General features: G+C 32.7%; 1 protein-coding gene across 1 annotated transcript; it reads left to right on the top strand.

The window, feature by feature from the left end:
• The first annotated feature begins 831 nt into the window (after window positions 1–831).
• NST1 (NAC (No Apical Meristem) domain transcriptional regulator superfamily protein) lies at window positions 832–2,729 on the top strand. The gene is made up of 3 exons (XM_088220265.1): window positions 832–1,091; window positions 1,346–1,614; window positions 1,928–2,729. The coding sequence occupies exons 1-3, from the start codon at window positions 908–910 to the stop codon at window positions 2,663–2,665; spliced, it is 1,191 nt and encodes a 396-aa protein (XP_088076391.1). The 5' UTR covers window positions 832–907; the 3' UTR covers window positions 2,666–2,729.
• Window positions 2,730–16,976: the final 14,247 nt, after the last annotated feature.

The following is a 16,976-nucleotide window of genomic DNA, read 5'->3' as shown; positions in this document are numbered from 1 at the left end:
TCCAATTATAGACAATAAGTGAGTGAACCAACAGAGAGTACACATACATGTTAAATAATTGAATTCAAAGAAAATTAGATACACATGAGCCCAAAAATTAAACTAATAAAAAATAAATAAATGTAGTAAAATAACTTTAATTGAATAATGGAAAAGTAGTTCATATATAATTAAATGAAGTTTGGACAGCTCCAATCATATTATGAGCTTTGGAGAAAAGGGGGCCATGAAAGCACAATGCCTACCCCATCATCATCATCTTCCTTTCATTCTTGTTGGCGGTGGTTGCAGAACCCTAAAAACAACCAGAGAGAATGAATGCGTTTTGGTTTTGAAAGTTCAGATTTTAAGGTTGAGCGTCGTAGTTTCGATGGAGGCCTGCCCCCTGCAATCTACTTGCCACAACGTCCGAGAGGGACCCACTTTTCGTAACCATAATGGGTCCCACCATTTCTTTTTTTTTTTCATTAACCCAAAAAATAAATAAAAAACAAAAAAACAAAAAAACAGTTCCACCCTGCCCTCTCTCCATCCAGATAGGTAGGTGGCTCTTCTCGAAGCATAGTAAAACTAACCCCACTTAAAAAAGGGTTTTTTGCCTTTCTTTTTTTCTTTTTCCAATTTTGGAGTTCTATTTTTTTTTTATAAAATTAATTATGTTATTATTAATATTGAACTACTACTTTATTATTAAAATTTACAATTAATAAGGGAGCATGAAAACAAAAGCTATCTCTCTAGCTTTTTTTTTTTTTTTGACCCTTTTATGTCTTGCAAATCACATATATATATATGCTCACTCTACTCTACCCATTTGGGTATACAGCATTCTTGTCAGTTATACATCTATCATTAATTTTCTCTCTGTCTCTCTCGTTTTCTTCTTCTTTTGATTTGGTGAAGTTAGATGCCAGAAAATATGAGCATATCTGTAAATGGACAGTCTCAAGTGCCTCCTGGCTTTCGGTTTCATCCCACAGAGGAGGAGCTTCTGCATTACTACTTGAGAAAGAAGGTCTCCTTTGAGGAGATTGATTTAGACGTTATTAGAGATGTTGATCTAAACAAGCTCGAACCATGGGATATACAAGGTCGTCTACCTGCTCTCCTTTTTTTTCAATTGCTTGCTGTTTTTTTCTTACGTGCATGTAATGTTTTAATAATCTTCTGAAACAAAGTCATCTTTCTTCCTCCTTTTCAGTTTCAATGTATTTTCACTTTCACTATACTTATTATATCTATACATGTAGCATATATACACATATATATAGAATAGACGTTTTGTTCACGTCCCGGCTAATAGTACTTATTGGAAAGCTCTTTTCCCATTTCGGGATTTGTGCAGAAAAGTGCAAAATAGGAACCACTCCTCAAAACGACTGGTATTTCTTCAGTCATAAAGACAAGAAGTACCCCACTGGAACAAGAACAAACAGAGCCACGGCTGCCGGCTTTTGGAAAGCTACCGGCCGTGATAAGGTGATATACAGCAACTGCAAACGCATTGGAATGAGAAAGACTCTGGTTTTCTACAAAGGCCGAGCTCCTCATGGTCAAAAGTCTGACTGGATCATGCACGAATACAGACTTGACGACAACACCATTGACACCAACGTAAGCTCTACACTACCTAATAACTGATCATTTAGCTAAAATTTTGAAGGTGATTTTACACTTTATCTATATAGGAAATAGTTGAAGTAAGGATTTTACACTTTATCTATATGGGAAATAGTTTAAGTGTTGAGAAACGTGCTCCATTATCACACTTTATAGGAGGAAAGGGATCAAATTCTACAGTGACACAAATAAAAGTAATATGGTAATGAGTAGTTTATGCGGAATAACAAAGTTTATTGATAGGAAATTAGCCGACCATTGATGCTCATAATGGTAATTAATTAATTTTGTAATGTTTTAAATAAAGGTGATTAGTAGTATGGGAGAGGCAGCACAGGAAGAAGGATGGGTTGTTTGTCGGATCTTCAAGAAGAAAAATCACCACAAAACCCTACTCAGTCCAGTGAATTCTTCCGTCACTACTGCTACAGAAGATCAAACAAGGGCAATACAAATGTTCAATGAAGGAGCGCTGAAGCAGATTCTTGAGTACATGGACATGAGGGCTTGTAAAGAGGAGAACCATGGCGGAGGCAGATCATATCTGAAGCCAATCGAGACAGCAGCTGCATTAGTCAACAATGGCTATCATCAGGATTCGCTCATGAAACTCCCAAGCCTAGAGAGCCCAAACTCTACCAGTAGCCGAACTTGCTATCAGCCCATCATCACAGAAAATGAAATAAGCAACTCATCAATCAACAACAACCAGGTAAGGAGTAACAATGGTGATGATCAAAACACGGGTCAATATCAATCGGGTACCAACTTCATCTCCAACTGGGTAGCCCTAGACCGGCTCGTAGCTTCCCAGCTTAATGGTCAAACCGAGACTTCAAGGGAATTAACCTGCTTCAATGAACCAATCATGACTTATTGCAGTACCCCAACTGATAATCACCATCTGCAGTTGCAGAGAACTTCAACGTTGTCAATGTCAAACCAAGACTATAACGGTGAAATAGAGTTGTGGAGTTTCGCCAGGTCAGCATCATCGTTGACATCATCAGACCTATTGTGCCACGTGTCCAACAATAGTGTATAACGGAATAAATAAATTACCATAGATATATAATCATACTCTAGTTGTTAAAGTCAGAGGGGTTATTATTACAGTGGTTATGTGATATAAGTAATTAATATTACATAAATAAAATTAAGTTTATTCTTAGATGGGATGGCATTATCAACCATTATATTTACTTAATCAAGAATTTCTAGCATTTTCAAAATTGCTCTCAACAACAACATTCCCGGCCAATAACAACATCGTGAATGGACTGATAAATTTCCAATTCCTCCTCCTAACAGCAATAATAATTCTGCCTTTTTCTCCTCTTTGAGATCATCAGTGTGCTATCTTTTATTTTTTAATTTCCTCATTGCATTTTGGGTCACATGGTTTGTCGGTCTGCTAATTGTGTTGAGCTCATAGTTATCCTGGTCCATGAATGCATTATGACAAATGAGTGTAGGACATGGGCAACCTTAACATGACCCTGAGAGATTGAGAGTCTTTAATGATCTAATATTAACAATCGCATAAGTAATCAAATATGGGAAGCTTGCTTAATTAATTCCAATTTCAGCCACTTGCAGAAACTTGTAGATTAATAATAATTTTCTCTATACTATACCAATGTACATCACATTTTTTATGTGCTCAAAAATTAACAAGGACACGTGGTTAAGAGCAAGTAGATATTTAATTGTGTACGTACTAACTAAAACCAGTTAGACACTCAGTTGTGAGATACTAAAGAAAATGCAGATACTATAATGTCATTTAACGACACAACATGAATTAGAAAAAATAATAATAATAATGTTCGTTGGGAACCAAATAGCTCTTAATTGGAATCACCATACGGTTGGTTCAATTTGAAGATATTAAAAACTGCAAGAATTAGAACAATCGCTAAAACTGATTAAATTGAACTGAATGCACATTTCAAAATAAAAAAAAGTTAACAGAATAAACTCAATCAGATCAATTTTAAACAAGAAATTAAAAAACTAATAATAATAATAATAATATTATTATTATTATTGTTATTTGGAGGTAAAGAAACGGTTTACTGATAAATGGTAGCAAAATGCAGCCATTAAGAGTTAAACAACACATAACCATATCTAGATAAGTTTAGCCAAGCTCCAACATGAAACTAAGCCCCAAAATATGCTCAATCATGGATTTTAGCCATCAAAAGCTAATATATTATTGCTTTTCTATAATTCAAATGTGGATAGATGCCACTCTTATATATGTTGGTGTCATAGTTGTGCTAAGAACTAGTGAGTTCAAATAGTGTACTCTTTATGATATGGACTAAAGTGAGCATGTCAATATGTTAATTGCATATTTTCTAATGTTTTATTCTTTTATCAAGATTCATTATCCCAATTGTGATTTTATTTAATAAATATTAGGGAGTCAATCATCCAATAACCTTGATAGGAAATTAAGGATCAATTAATATGATCAGAAACTCCAACATATAATTCAACATACAAACTTAATCTCCAAACAAATTGATGTGAGTATGGACATGGATAATGAAAGGGACAACTAACAGAAGATGAGTGGTGGCCAAACCCAAGATAATGGACAAGTTAGCAGCTAAAAAAGGAAACATGAAGAAGATAGCGACCATGAGGAGCCAACCTGCGGCAAAGCCCAATCTAAAGGAGAAGACGTTGGCCAAGGAGGATTCAAAGGAGCACTACACAACTTGGGTGGACTTCGCTCACTTGAAAAAAGTATCACAATGCCAAGTGGATCCATTACAAGAGGAAAAACAAAAAGGCTACAACAAGCCTTTCAACTCTTTATAGCATGAATCAATGAGGAAGATGGTCTTAAATCCAATTGAGAAGCCCAAGAAAAGAAGACAATAAGGTCATTAACCCAAAGGTATAATGATATATATAACTCCTTCCACATGCAAGAGGGAAAACAAAAAGGAAAGAAATTTCGCTACAAGGAGGAAATCAACCAAACCATGAATGGAGAGGTTTTCCATGGGATTTTATTTCTGAATCCCATGGAGAACCTTCCCCCTAGGGGGTGGGGGGTGGGGGAGGGAGAGAGAAAAGAAGAAAACTCTTTAAATACCAAATCTTGTGGAAAAAGGAAAGCACTTGGGTGGCCATTATGGGACCTTTAATGGTCGACCCTAATTTTCCAGATTTTCTCCCTCTAAATCAGCCACTATTAATTAAATTTTTTTTATTTAAAATGGGAGATCATATCTATCATATTCTAGAAAATAATCCTCTTAATTATTGCAAATTTCATATTCTACACTAAATTTAATTTCTTATGTAATTTTATCATTAAATTAGGATATCATTTTCCTTATTATTCACATGGTTTACACTATAAGTAGACCATTAATTCATAATTTTATTCGTTCAAGTTTACATCAATAAAATTAAAGAGTTATTTTTCAACCATTGAGATTTTTTCAACCTTCTTGTAGAGAAAGGATTTGATCAACTTATTAAGGTATTCTTGTGGCTTTTTTTCATCTTTTAATTTCTTAATAATCTTAGTTCCTATCACTTTATTGATAATAGATTAAATAGAGAGATTTTTATAAGCTTTAAGTCTTTGGTGTCATAACGAGCTTTGTGTGAGTTCTTGATTACATCGTTGATCCTAGATTCTGCATCATTTAATATTAGAATTTAGGCTCCTAAATTTTACTATCCTTTACAATTGTGTTTACTTTCTTGCATTATTTTCATCATCTATACAAAAAAAGATATCTCTATACATACATCGACCTAATCAAAAAGTGACAATTTGAGGCTTTCTTCAGTTGTTCCTTTCCTATTGAGCTAAACATCATCATCACCATTATTTGAATTTCTTTTCTTTTTGTGATTATGTTTCCAATTTAGTAAAAAAAAAAGAAAGAAAACAAAAGAGGAGAAAGAAAAAAAAGAAATAGATGACAGAAATCCTTATCACTCAATACATTAATAAGGAAAGTACTCACCTTTAATGCTCAACTATCTTTCTTTACAACAATGCATGACCAATCTCTTCATGACCATAAACCAAAGTGTTTTTTCTTTTGTTTTTCACCTAAAAATCAAGGTGCATATATACTTATATATCTCACTAAGCACAAGACTTCATCTTCGTTATAGAGCGTAATGTATATCGGGAATATAATTTTAAGGACATCTTTGGTTTTCCTCCTTAAGGGAAAACCTAAATCCATACATCATTCTTCATAATTATCTTTTTTCCATTATCAGTTTATTTCCTTCTTTAAGCTCTAGTTTCAAAATGCATCTAAGCATCCAATTTGTATCCTAATGCTTAGTATATAATATATAACACACTTACTATTTCCTCTGTGTGTTAAAACTCTTGTTTGTAGTAATTGTGTAGTAGTTTTTTCTTCATGGGGCTCCTTGTAGTGTCCTAAAAATAATATTTGAATATCTTTATTCAAGAAGACCCTATTTGGTATTCAACTTGCAGGTGAAAGATTAAGTGGTAAAAGATAAGAGTGGGTGAGATCATCAGAGGATAAAAGCCAAGTGAGTGAAACACAAGAGACCTAGTAAGGAAATTTTTTTTTCTAACCTCTTCTTCTTGCAAGTACTTTTCTAAAAATGTTTAATGAAAATCATAGCCCCCCAAATATGAGGCTCCTTATAGAGGCTATGTAAGCGGAACTTACATAAATCAATAAGGTGGTAATATACATGAGGAATTGTTGAAGTAAAGTTAGGTTCAAGACGATTAACACAAGATGACCAAGAACCCGAATTTCTAAAGATGAGGTCAGGTCCTGCAATGATGAAGAAAAAGATTGGGTAGAAGGGAGAGAAAATAAAAGGGTTAGTAACATAAACTCCATCAAAATGAAGATACTACCCTTCAAAAGTAAGAATAATACTAAAGCTTACCTAGAATAGGAGAGGAAAGTAGAGCTGGTCTTTGATTGACACGACTATAGCATAGAAAAGAAAATCAAACTAGCAGCTATAGAGTTCATTGATTATACCTTGGTGTCATCAACTCAACTACTCTTCACTAGGTGGTGTAACAAGGAACAACTAGTCTCCATCTAGAGAGTGATAATGGTCATTATATATAAAAGGTTCGTACCTTTTTATTATTATAGAAAAATTCATCAAAAATTGCAACACTTGATGTAGAGGTCTATATCCATTAATGACTATCACAAGGAGATGGAGATGACTATAGTTGGAGCCATTATAAAAAGATCCTTAAACAATCATTAGAAGATTCTAAAAAGGTCTTAACAAGGAAATTGCTAATGTCATGAAGTTGCAACATTACATGGAGTTGGAGTACATGATACACATGATCATGAAAATTGATAGACAACTGAAGAACAAAGAAAAGGGAGCATTCCTATCTTTAGCTCAAGATGGCCAAGGAAGAAGGAAAAGAAGAGAGTTAAAATGAAGAAATAGAAGCCAGTCACATCTAACCCTAAGGGTAAGACACCTAACCCATCTCAGAAACATAATATCATTAAATGTTTTAGGTGTCTAGGGACCAAGTACATCGCATCTTAATATCTAAATAAGAAACTCATGTAATTGAGAGACGATGGAGAAATTGATAGTCCTAGTGATGATGGTGATAATTTGTTATCACTAGAAGATATAGATGAAAAGCGCAAGTATGTCGTACAAATAGAGACCTTAATCATCAGGAGAGCCTTAATATCCAAGAAAAAGAATAAGATAATCAAAGGGAGAACATATTCCATATACGGTGCCTCGTGAGGTGAAAAGTTTGCAACATGATCATTGATGAAGGGAGTTGCACCAACGTAGCAAGTACCAAACTTGTTGAAAGTTGGGGTTTACTTGTGTAAAAACACCCCAGCCCCTAGAGGCTACAATGGCTTAATAAATGTGGATAAGTCACGGTAAACAAACAAGTAATGTTATCTTTCACTATTGGGAGGTATTAGGATCAAGTTAGCTGTGATGTCGTACCTATGTATATCAGCCATACCTTACTAGGAAAACCATGGCAGTGTAATAAATGAGTTATCCATAACAGCTTCAAGAATCACTACTCTTTTAGTTTCAATAAGAGAAATTACATTCTCATCCCACTAATAGCTCAAGAAGCATGCGAGAATCAAATCAGAATGAAAAGATCTCTAGAAGGAATTTGAGAAACATACAATCAAAAAGAAAAAGAAAAAAAATAAAAGATGCCAAAAAAAAAGATAAGGCCCACTGAGTGAACAAAAAGAGACCAAAAAGAAAATAGAAGGCCCAATGAGTAAAAAAAAAAGGCCAAAAAAATAAAATGTGAAGCCCCAATGAGAGAAAAAGAGGCCAAAGAGAGATGAAAGAAAAAAGTATTTATTTATAAGGGAGAGAGAGTTAAGGAGAACTTATTGTGAGAGACAAAGTCTATTTGTACTTCGGTACAAGGAGGCTTATTTAAATTTAAATTTGACTAACCTTAACCTCTTTTTGCCCAATATTGTATTGTCTTTTTTGTAGGAGTTCGAGGATGTGTTTGGGGATGAGATAACAAACAAGTTACCACCATTACAAGGGATCGATCTCCATATCACTCTGATCCCCTATTCCTCAATTTTCAACCGACTGACCTATCGAAATAATCCCTATGAGATAAAAGAGCTCTAGAGTAAATAAAAGAGTTGTTGGAGAAAGACCATCTTCATTAAAGCTTGAATCATTGTGCTGTTTGGTCCTGTTGGTTCGAAAGAAGAACAGGTCAAGGAGGATGTGTGTGGATTGTCGAGCTGTAAATAAAATAACGGTAAACTATAGAAACCTCATTCCTAGACTCGACGATATGCTCAGTAAGTTAAGTGGTGCAAGCGTCTTCACCAAGATTGATTTGAAGGGTGGCTACCGTCATATCCGTATGATGTTTCGTGATGAGTGAAAGACCACCTTCAAGATTAAATACGGTTTATATAAGTCGTTAGTTATGTCATTTAGGTTAACTAATACTCCTAGTAATTTTATGCAATTAATAAATCACGTTTTACAATTGTATTTTGGTAAGTTTGTAGTTGTTTATTTTGATGATATTTTGATATATAGCAAATCATTGAAAGATCACCTTAAGCATATAAAAACTGTCCTTAAAATTTTAAGAAAAGAAAAACTATATGCAAATCTTAAAAAGTATACCTTCTGTAGTGATAAACTAATCTTTTTAGGGTTTGTTGTTAGCACACAAAGCATTGAAGTAGAAAAAGAGAAAGTAAGAGCCATTAAAGATTAACCCATGCCTAGGTCACCAAGCGAGGTGAGAAGCTTCCACTGGTTGGCCAATTTTTATAGATGTTTTATAAAAGATTCCAGTTCCATAGTCACACTTTTGAATGAGTATGTAAAAAAAAAGATGTAAAATTTAAATGGAATGACAAACAAGAAAAAGATTTTACTTTACTGAAAGAGAAATTATGTATTGCCCCATTCTAGCATTGTCTAACTTTGACAAAACTTTTGAACTTGAATGTGATGCTTCGAATATATGTATAGGAGCGATACTAATGTAAGAAGGGCATCCCATTGCCTTTTTCAATAAGAAGCTTAATGGAGTGCCGCAAAACTATTCTACCTACGATAAAGAACTATATGCCTTCGTTAGAGCTTTGGAGGTATGGCAATATTATCTAGTTTTAAAAGAGTTTATGATCCACACAGATCATGAATCCCTGAAATATTTAAAGGGACAGGTAAGCTCAATTGCAAACATGGTAAGTGAGTGAAATTCGTTGAGTCTTTTCTCTATGTAATAAAATACAAATAAGGTAAGGATAATATTGTAGCATATGCTCTATCATAGAGTTATATTTTATTTTCAACTCATAGTTTTAAATTATTAGGCTTTGAGTATATTAAAGAACTGTATTCTGAGGATAAATATTTTGTTAATGTTTATAAGGCTTGTGAAAACTACACATTTCAGAAATTTTATAAGCATGATGGATTTCAACTTAAGGATGGGAAATTGTGTGTGCTTGTCTGTTCATTAAGTGAATTGTTAATGTGTGAGTCACATAATAAAGGACTTATGGGGCACTTTGGGGTAACTAAGACCTTAGATATCTTGGAGGAACACTTTTTTTAATGTAACATTTGCTAGGATATGGAAAGAGTTTGTGAAAAATGCATTACATTTAGGCAAGTGAAATCTAGGACTTTACTACATGGATTGTATATTCCTCTACCTATTCCTTCTGCACCTTGGCCTGATGTTTCTATGAACTTTGTTTTAGGTTTGCCAAGGACTAGGTGAGGAAATGATAGCATACTTATTGTGGTGGACAAGTTCAGTGAGATGGCACACTTTGTAGCATGTCGCAAAATAGACGACCCAACAAATATAGCAAATCTATTCTTTAAAAATGTGTGATTACATGTTGTTCTTAGTACTATAATTAGTGATAGGGATGTTATCTTTTTAAGTCACTTTTGGCATATTTTATGGAATAAATTGGGGATTAAACTATTATTTTCTATTGTTTGTCACCCACAAATAGATGCACAAACCAAGTAGCGAATAGGACTTTAGGATCTCTATTATGTGCTATGGTTGGAAAGAGCCTAAAAACATAGGAAGATTGTTTACCTTTAGTAGAATTGCCTATAATAGGAGTATTTATTCTTTCACGGGCTTATCACCCTTTGAAATTGTGTATAGATTTAATCCATTAAACTCTCTTGACTTAACACATTTACTTTTGCAGGAATTTTCTAATATTGATGAACAACGAAGGGAAAAATCAAGACCACACAATAGAAAGCACAGTGATACTTGGAGAAAAAGAACGAGTCATATGCTCATAATGCCAATAAAGGAATGAAGCAAATCATATTTCAACTAGGAGATTAGGTATGGGTACATATGAGGGAAAAAAAATTTCCTAAACAACAGAAATCAAAATTGGATCCTAGGGGATATGATTTTTTTCCAAGTCTTATATTGCACCAATGACAACACTTATAAGATAAACCTTTCAGGTGAGTATGGTATTTCTATCACTTTTAATGTTATTGATCTTACCTTTTCTGATACAGGTCCAGATTTATTGATAAATCCTTTTGAAGAGGGAGAAGATGATATAAGCGTGGACATGGATCATGAAAGGGACAACTAAAAAAAATGAGTAGTGGCAAAGCCCAAAAGAATGGACAAGTTGGCAGCCAAAAAAGAAAGCATGAAAAAGATAGCAGTCATAAATAATCAACTTGTGACAAAGCCCAATCCAAAGGAGAAGATGTCAGCCAAGGCAGATTCAAGGGATAACTACACAACTTGATTGGACTCAGGTCACTTGGAAAAGGTGTCATAATGTCGAGTGGACCCATTACAAGAATGAGAGAAAAATGACTATAACAAGCCTTTCAACTCATTGTCCAAGCATGGATCAATGATGAAGATGGACTTGGATCCATTAAAGAAGCCCAAGTAAAGAAGACAATAAGGCCATTAACCTAAGGGCATAATAGTATATCAACCTTACTTTAAGTGAAAGAAAGATACATGCAAGAAAAAAGGAAAGGAATTTCCCTACAAGGAGGAAATTGGCCAAACCATGAAAGAAGAGGTTTCCTATGAGATTTTATTTCTTAATCCCATGAGAAATCTTCCCCCTTAAGGGAGAAGAATCGACCAAAGGGGAAGGTACTCCTAAAACCGTAAGTTGTTTAAAAAGAAAAGAGAAAAACTCCTTAAATTCCAAATTTTGTGGAAAATGGAAAACACTTGGAAAACCATTATGGGACCTTTAACGGCTAGCCCTAATTTTCTAAATTTTCTTCCCATAAATAAATCATTATTAATTAAGATATTCTCTATTTAAAAAGAGAGATCATATCTATTCTATTCTAGAAAGTAATTCTCTTAATTGTTGTAAGTTTCCTGTCTACTCTACATATAATTTCTCATGTAATTTTGTCATTAAATTAGGAGATTATTTTTTTTATTATTCATATTGTCTATACTATAAATAGGCTATTAATTTATTATTGTATTCATTTAACTTTACATCAACAAAATTAAAGAGTCATTGTTCAACCGATGAGGTTTCTCCAACATTCTTATTGAGTAAGGATTGAATCAACTTATCAAGATATTCTTGTGGCATTTTTTCATTATTTTAATTTCTTAATGATCTTAGTTCCTATCATTCTATTGATAATGGGTTAAGTATGGAGGATTTTCATAAGATTTAAGTCTTTGGTGCCTTAATAAGCATTGTTTGAATTCTGTATTACATCAAATGATCTTGGGTTTCGTATCACAAACCTTAATACTTAACTCATAATCAACTTGTGATTGAGAACTAAGGTAATTGAAAAAAGAATAAGAATGGATAAAACGCCACAAGAATTACCTTGATAAGTAGAATCAATTTTTCAGTTAACAAGGCAGTTGAAGATAACCTCTCCAAGAGTATGCACAATAGCTAAGGTTAAAATAAAAACTTGAATTTTATTAAACTTGAACTAAATTCAAATTACAACTCAAGAGTGGGCCTTTATATAGGCTTTCACCAATTTGATTCTACTTGAAAACAAAAGGCATAATTCTAGTGAAAGTCTTAATATATCTTTGTCTAGGAATGTAATAAAATATTAATAAAATAAACACACTTTAATTAAAAGATAAACTCTTCTCTATTGAGTCAATTAAAGTCTCTCATCCGAATTGAATTGTCCTTTCTGTAGTCGACTTGTCCTTAAATTAGTTAATTAATTTTTTTTTAGGAATCCTTATTGTAGATGTTGGAAAAGACTATTGTTGGAGTAGAAGAGGAGTACAAGAATTTGGCTAGGAGTAGAACTTTTTGGCCGATTTTTCCTTTGAACGTATCTCTTTCTTCTTTTGTTGAATTTGCATTCTTTTTGAAGTAGGAATACAAATTTGTGTAGACTTCTCCTTTAGCTAAAAATTAGTCCCAAAAGGACTCAAGAAAGTCACAAAAATCTAAAATAAAATATAGGAGTCTGAATCCCCCTCGGATAAGACTTTCTGTGCATATGGGATAGTGATTTACCTCTCAAACTCCTTTTCAGAATATTCTTCTTCTCTTATGACTCATCTCTACCCTTTTTATTGGTTTCTTCTTCCTTGTCACATACTCATCTTTAAGTATTAGTAGAATTCTTCAAGTCTTCAAGAGGAAAAGTATAATGAAGAGTTGGTTTCCTCAAAGGGAAGGAAATCTTGCACGGGTGGGATTCATCTTACTTTATATGTGCAGCCAAGTGTGTGAATCTCACATCACTGCATGTGTGAGGCATTACTTAGTCTCTTTAGGTCGAATGGGTCAAGCATTATCTTTTTTTAGGCCAAGTCAAACCTTCCTTCCTTACCATGCAATCTCCCAAGCCACCCACAAATTTACAAGTGTGCCTTAAGCCCACTTTTTTGAAGAATCTTGGGCCTTTCTTGATGATGGGCCAGCTTAGGAAACCAACTTGGGCTAAAATTTAAGTCCAATCAGAGTTGTAGGTGTCCATGTAGAAAGAGTATTCGTTCTTCCTGCAGAAAAATCCCCCATTTATGCGTGTGTAAATGCCTCCCTATTATGCCTGTGGGTGCACGTGGGCACTCTTGCATGTGCACCTGTACGACCTCCCTACTGTATGCACGCAAACATTCTCCTACTCGTGCTATTGTACGCACGCGGATAACAATCCTGTAGGCTCCTGATTATTTGTAGGATTGTTGCTTCTTACGAGAATCTTGTAGCTAATGGGTTCTCTTCTTCTCATGGGTTGACACTATCTTACAGGATGTGTCTTGTGTCTTTAGGAATTCTTTTGGGCTTTTTTTCCTTACATCAAACCTTCTCCTCCTTAAAGCTAATATCGATTGATTCGCCTCCTTGAAGAAATCTTCTCGACTCTAATGAAAAACTCTTAATGTGACTCTATTCTCAAAATTCTAAAGCTATAGGTGTGTCTAGCAAATTCTCTAATGACTTTCCTATCTATTCTCTCTATGTAGTCTTTAAAAGGCGGGTCTTAAAATCCTATATCTTTCTTTCCCATGTAATTATATTGTATATGCCTAAAATTATCATTATATCACTGAATTGTGTCTTCTTCGTAATTGCAAGATAGTGAATGGTCACTACAACATAATTGCACTCACTACAAGATAACATTATATCACTTCTTTACTTTAGTGTAACATTCTGAACTTTCTCACTATAGTGCATTTTTTTTAACTACAATGCTACATTTTGTTACTCTTGCTACTTGACTTCTGTCTTCTTACTGTAGCATGATTTTTTGGGCTAGTAGTGCATGGATATAGAATTTGAGCTTTATTGCCACTTCTTCTTGTTTCAATTGTGTTCTAAAGCATAGAACTCGTTGCTTCACTTAAAAATACTAAAAATAAATCATAACTAACAAAAAATTGAGAAAAATTTATATAAAAGTATCGATGAAAATATAGAACTAAAATGTCATAACATTTCATAAGGGAGCAAATTGTTGCTAATAAAATTTTCTTCTCATATGAAATTTGGGGTATCTCTACCAAAGCCTTTATCAGTCTACAATATAATCATTAGAAGGAGGCTTCCCCTTACTCCATCCGGAGGATTGTCGATATGCATAAAAAGAAAAAGATATTTAAATTGGTAAAAGTTCGAAATCAACAATTACAACAATTCTACAGGAATTTGACTTCTATATTTTTGAACTTATAAAATAGGTTATGATTCATGCAGCCACTGCATATATGTAATCGAGGGTATTATTGCCACGTCCTTTGTTTTGTTTGTATTTTAAAATTTTACTGTAGTAATAAATTTATAGTTTGATCCTAATTTAAAACACATTTTAAACTTGTATATATAAATATATATTTGTAAATTGCATTAAAAATACTAATATATACACAATATTTTTAAAAGTTGCATTCAGTTATGTTCAGAGACATCAACACGCCCGTTTTTGTATTCGACCATTCAAGTATTGTGAGACTTCCTTCTTTTAAGGTTTCAAGATTATGACACATAAATGGCCCGGGAGTTGAAATTAAGCAAGCATATATATGAGAATTTATAGTTCGAAATCAACAACTACAACAATTCTACAGGAATTTGACTTCTATATTTTTGAACTTATAAAATAGGTTATGATTCATGCAGCCGCTGCATATATGTAATCGAGGGTATTATTGCCACATCCTTTGTTTTGTTTGTATTTTAAAACTTTACTGTAGTAATAAATTTATAGTTTGATCCTAATTTAAAACACATTTTAAACTTGTATATATAAATATATATTTGTAAATTGCATTAAAAATACTAATATATACACAATATTTTTAAAAGTTGCATTCAATTATGTTCAGAGACATCAACACGCCCGTTTTTGTATTCGACTATTCAAGTATTGTGAGACTTCCTTCTTTTAAGGTTTCAAGATTATGACACATAAATGGCCCGGGAGTTGAAATTAAGCAAGCATATATATGAGAATTTATAGTTCGAAATCAACAACTACAACAATTCTACAGGAATTTGACTTCTATATTTTTGAACTTATAAAATAGGTTATGATTCATGCAGCCGCTGCATATATGTAATCGAGGGTATTATTGCCACGTCCTTTGTTTTGTTTGTATTTTAAAATTTTACTGTAGTAATAAATTTATAGTTTGATCCTAATCTAAAACACATTTTAAACTTGTATATATAAATATATATTTGTAAATTGCATTAAAAATACTAATATATACACAATATTTTTAAAAGTTGCATTCAGTTATGTTCAGAGATATCAACACGCCCGTTTTTGTATTCGACCATTCAAGTATTGTGAGACTTCCTTCTTTTAGGGTTTCAAGATTATGACACATAAATGGCCCGGGAGTTGAAATTAAGCAAGCATATATATGAGAAACGCCGACAAGTGTGGACGTACAATTAGTATTATCCCATATCTACTGCCGCCATGTGAAACAACTCCGCCTCAGATGGAAAATTTTCATATTGAAATTTGGAATTATATGTAAATAAAAATTCTTAAATAAATGTATCTTGGAAATTTAAATAACATAGTAATTAACCTGTTAGTAAATATTATAATGTTAATAGATTAATCGATTCTTCTCCCACTAATTAGAGTGAAATATCAAAGTTAATATCTTTGTGAATTAAAATTAAAATTAAAATTAATATTTTAAACATAGGATATTTTTAAAGGACATTTTAATTATTTTTAACGTCAGGATATTTCGTAAAGAATAATAACTAAGTAAATTAATAATATATGAATATGAGTCTATAAATAGTTATTCAATAAAGTAAAACATATATATACATATATATATATATAGCGTGAAGTTTACTCCATCAAATATTTACAAATTCATGCATATATGCATGAACACGTACTCATACAATTCATTATATATATGTACATGTGTATCGTCCCTTTTTAAATGTCGTCCCTATTATTACCTACTAAAATGGTTGATCATGTAATAGACAGATAAGTAAACGATTTAACGTTAAAGTGTATGAAACAAAAACTGGATTGTCATCTAGTTAACTACTTCTCCAATATTGTTTGATGTTTCCGTTAGGATGACTTAGTCTTGCATTATTAATTATTTAATTAATGCCATTTATTTGCTTGGAAGCATTCTGTTCTCTGAATGTACACGTTGTAATTGCAGAATATACATACCATATATATACATTTTCTAGTGAGTTCATTAGATATATTAATTATATAAATTTTTTTATAATTTTCGAAATAATTGTCAATGACTTTATCAATCAACTCGGTTGCTATATATAAAGTTAATTATCACAACTTTTTTTTTAAAAAAAAGTAAAAAATTTGTTAAATATCACAAGTTTAATGGGGTGAACAAATTAAATTAATATAATATATATAATAATACGAGTTTAAGACAAGATAGAACAAAAAAGTAGAGTGGAAGACTAGCATATGGCTATCCAAATAGTCAAGAAAGGAGGTGCAAACAAACAAGAAAGCATGAAAACAGATTTCCAAGTACATATACATGTTTAAACATCTAGGTACAGTTATATTTATGAGATAGACATGCGCACAGTCTTTTTTTATGTTTAGAGCCATGGAATAAATAACTGTATATGACACCCAGACATATGTACATACGGAGCTAATACTTTGTCTTCACATATTGAAGTTTCAACAACATATGCCACGATAAAACACACAAGATTAAAGTGCAAACAGATTAGAGATTTACTTCACCATTTTTATTATTTTAATCATAACACATTATTTTCCTTATAGTCCTTTAGACCTTTTATCATGAATAAAACATTAAAGAA

Source organism: Carica papaya, chromosome 5 (assembly GCF_054855325.1).
Source record: "Carica papaya isolate Zhongbai chromosome 5, ASM5485532v1, whole genome shotgun sequence".
NCBI lineage: Eukaryota > Viridiplantae > Streptophyta > Magnoliopsida > Brassicales > Caricaceae > Carica > Carica papaya.
Note: the sequence above shows the minus strand (reverse complement) of the source record. Positions and strands in the feature narration are given on the sequence as shown.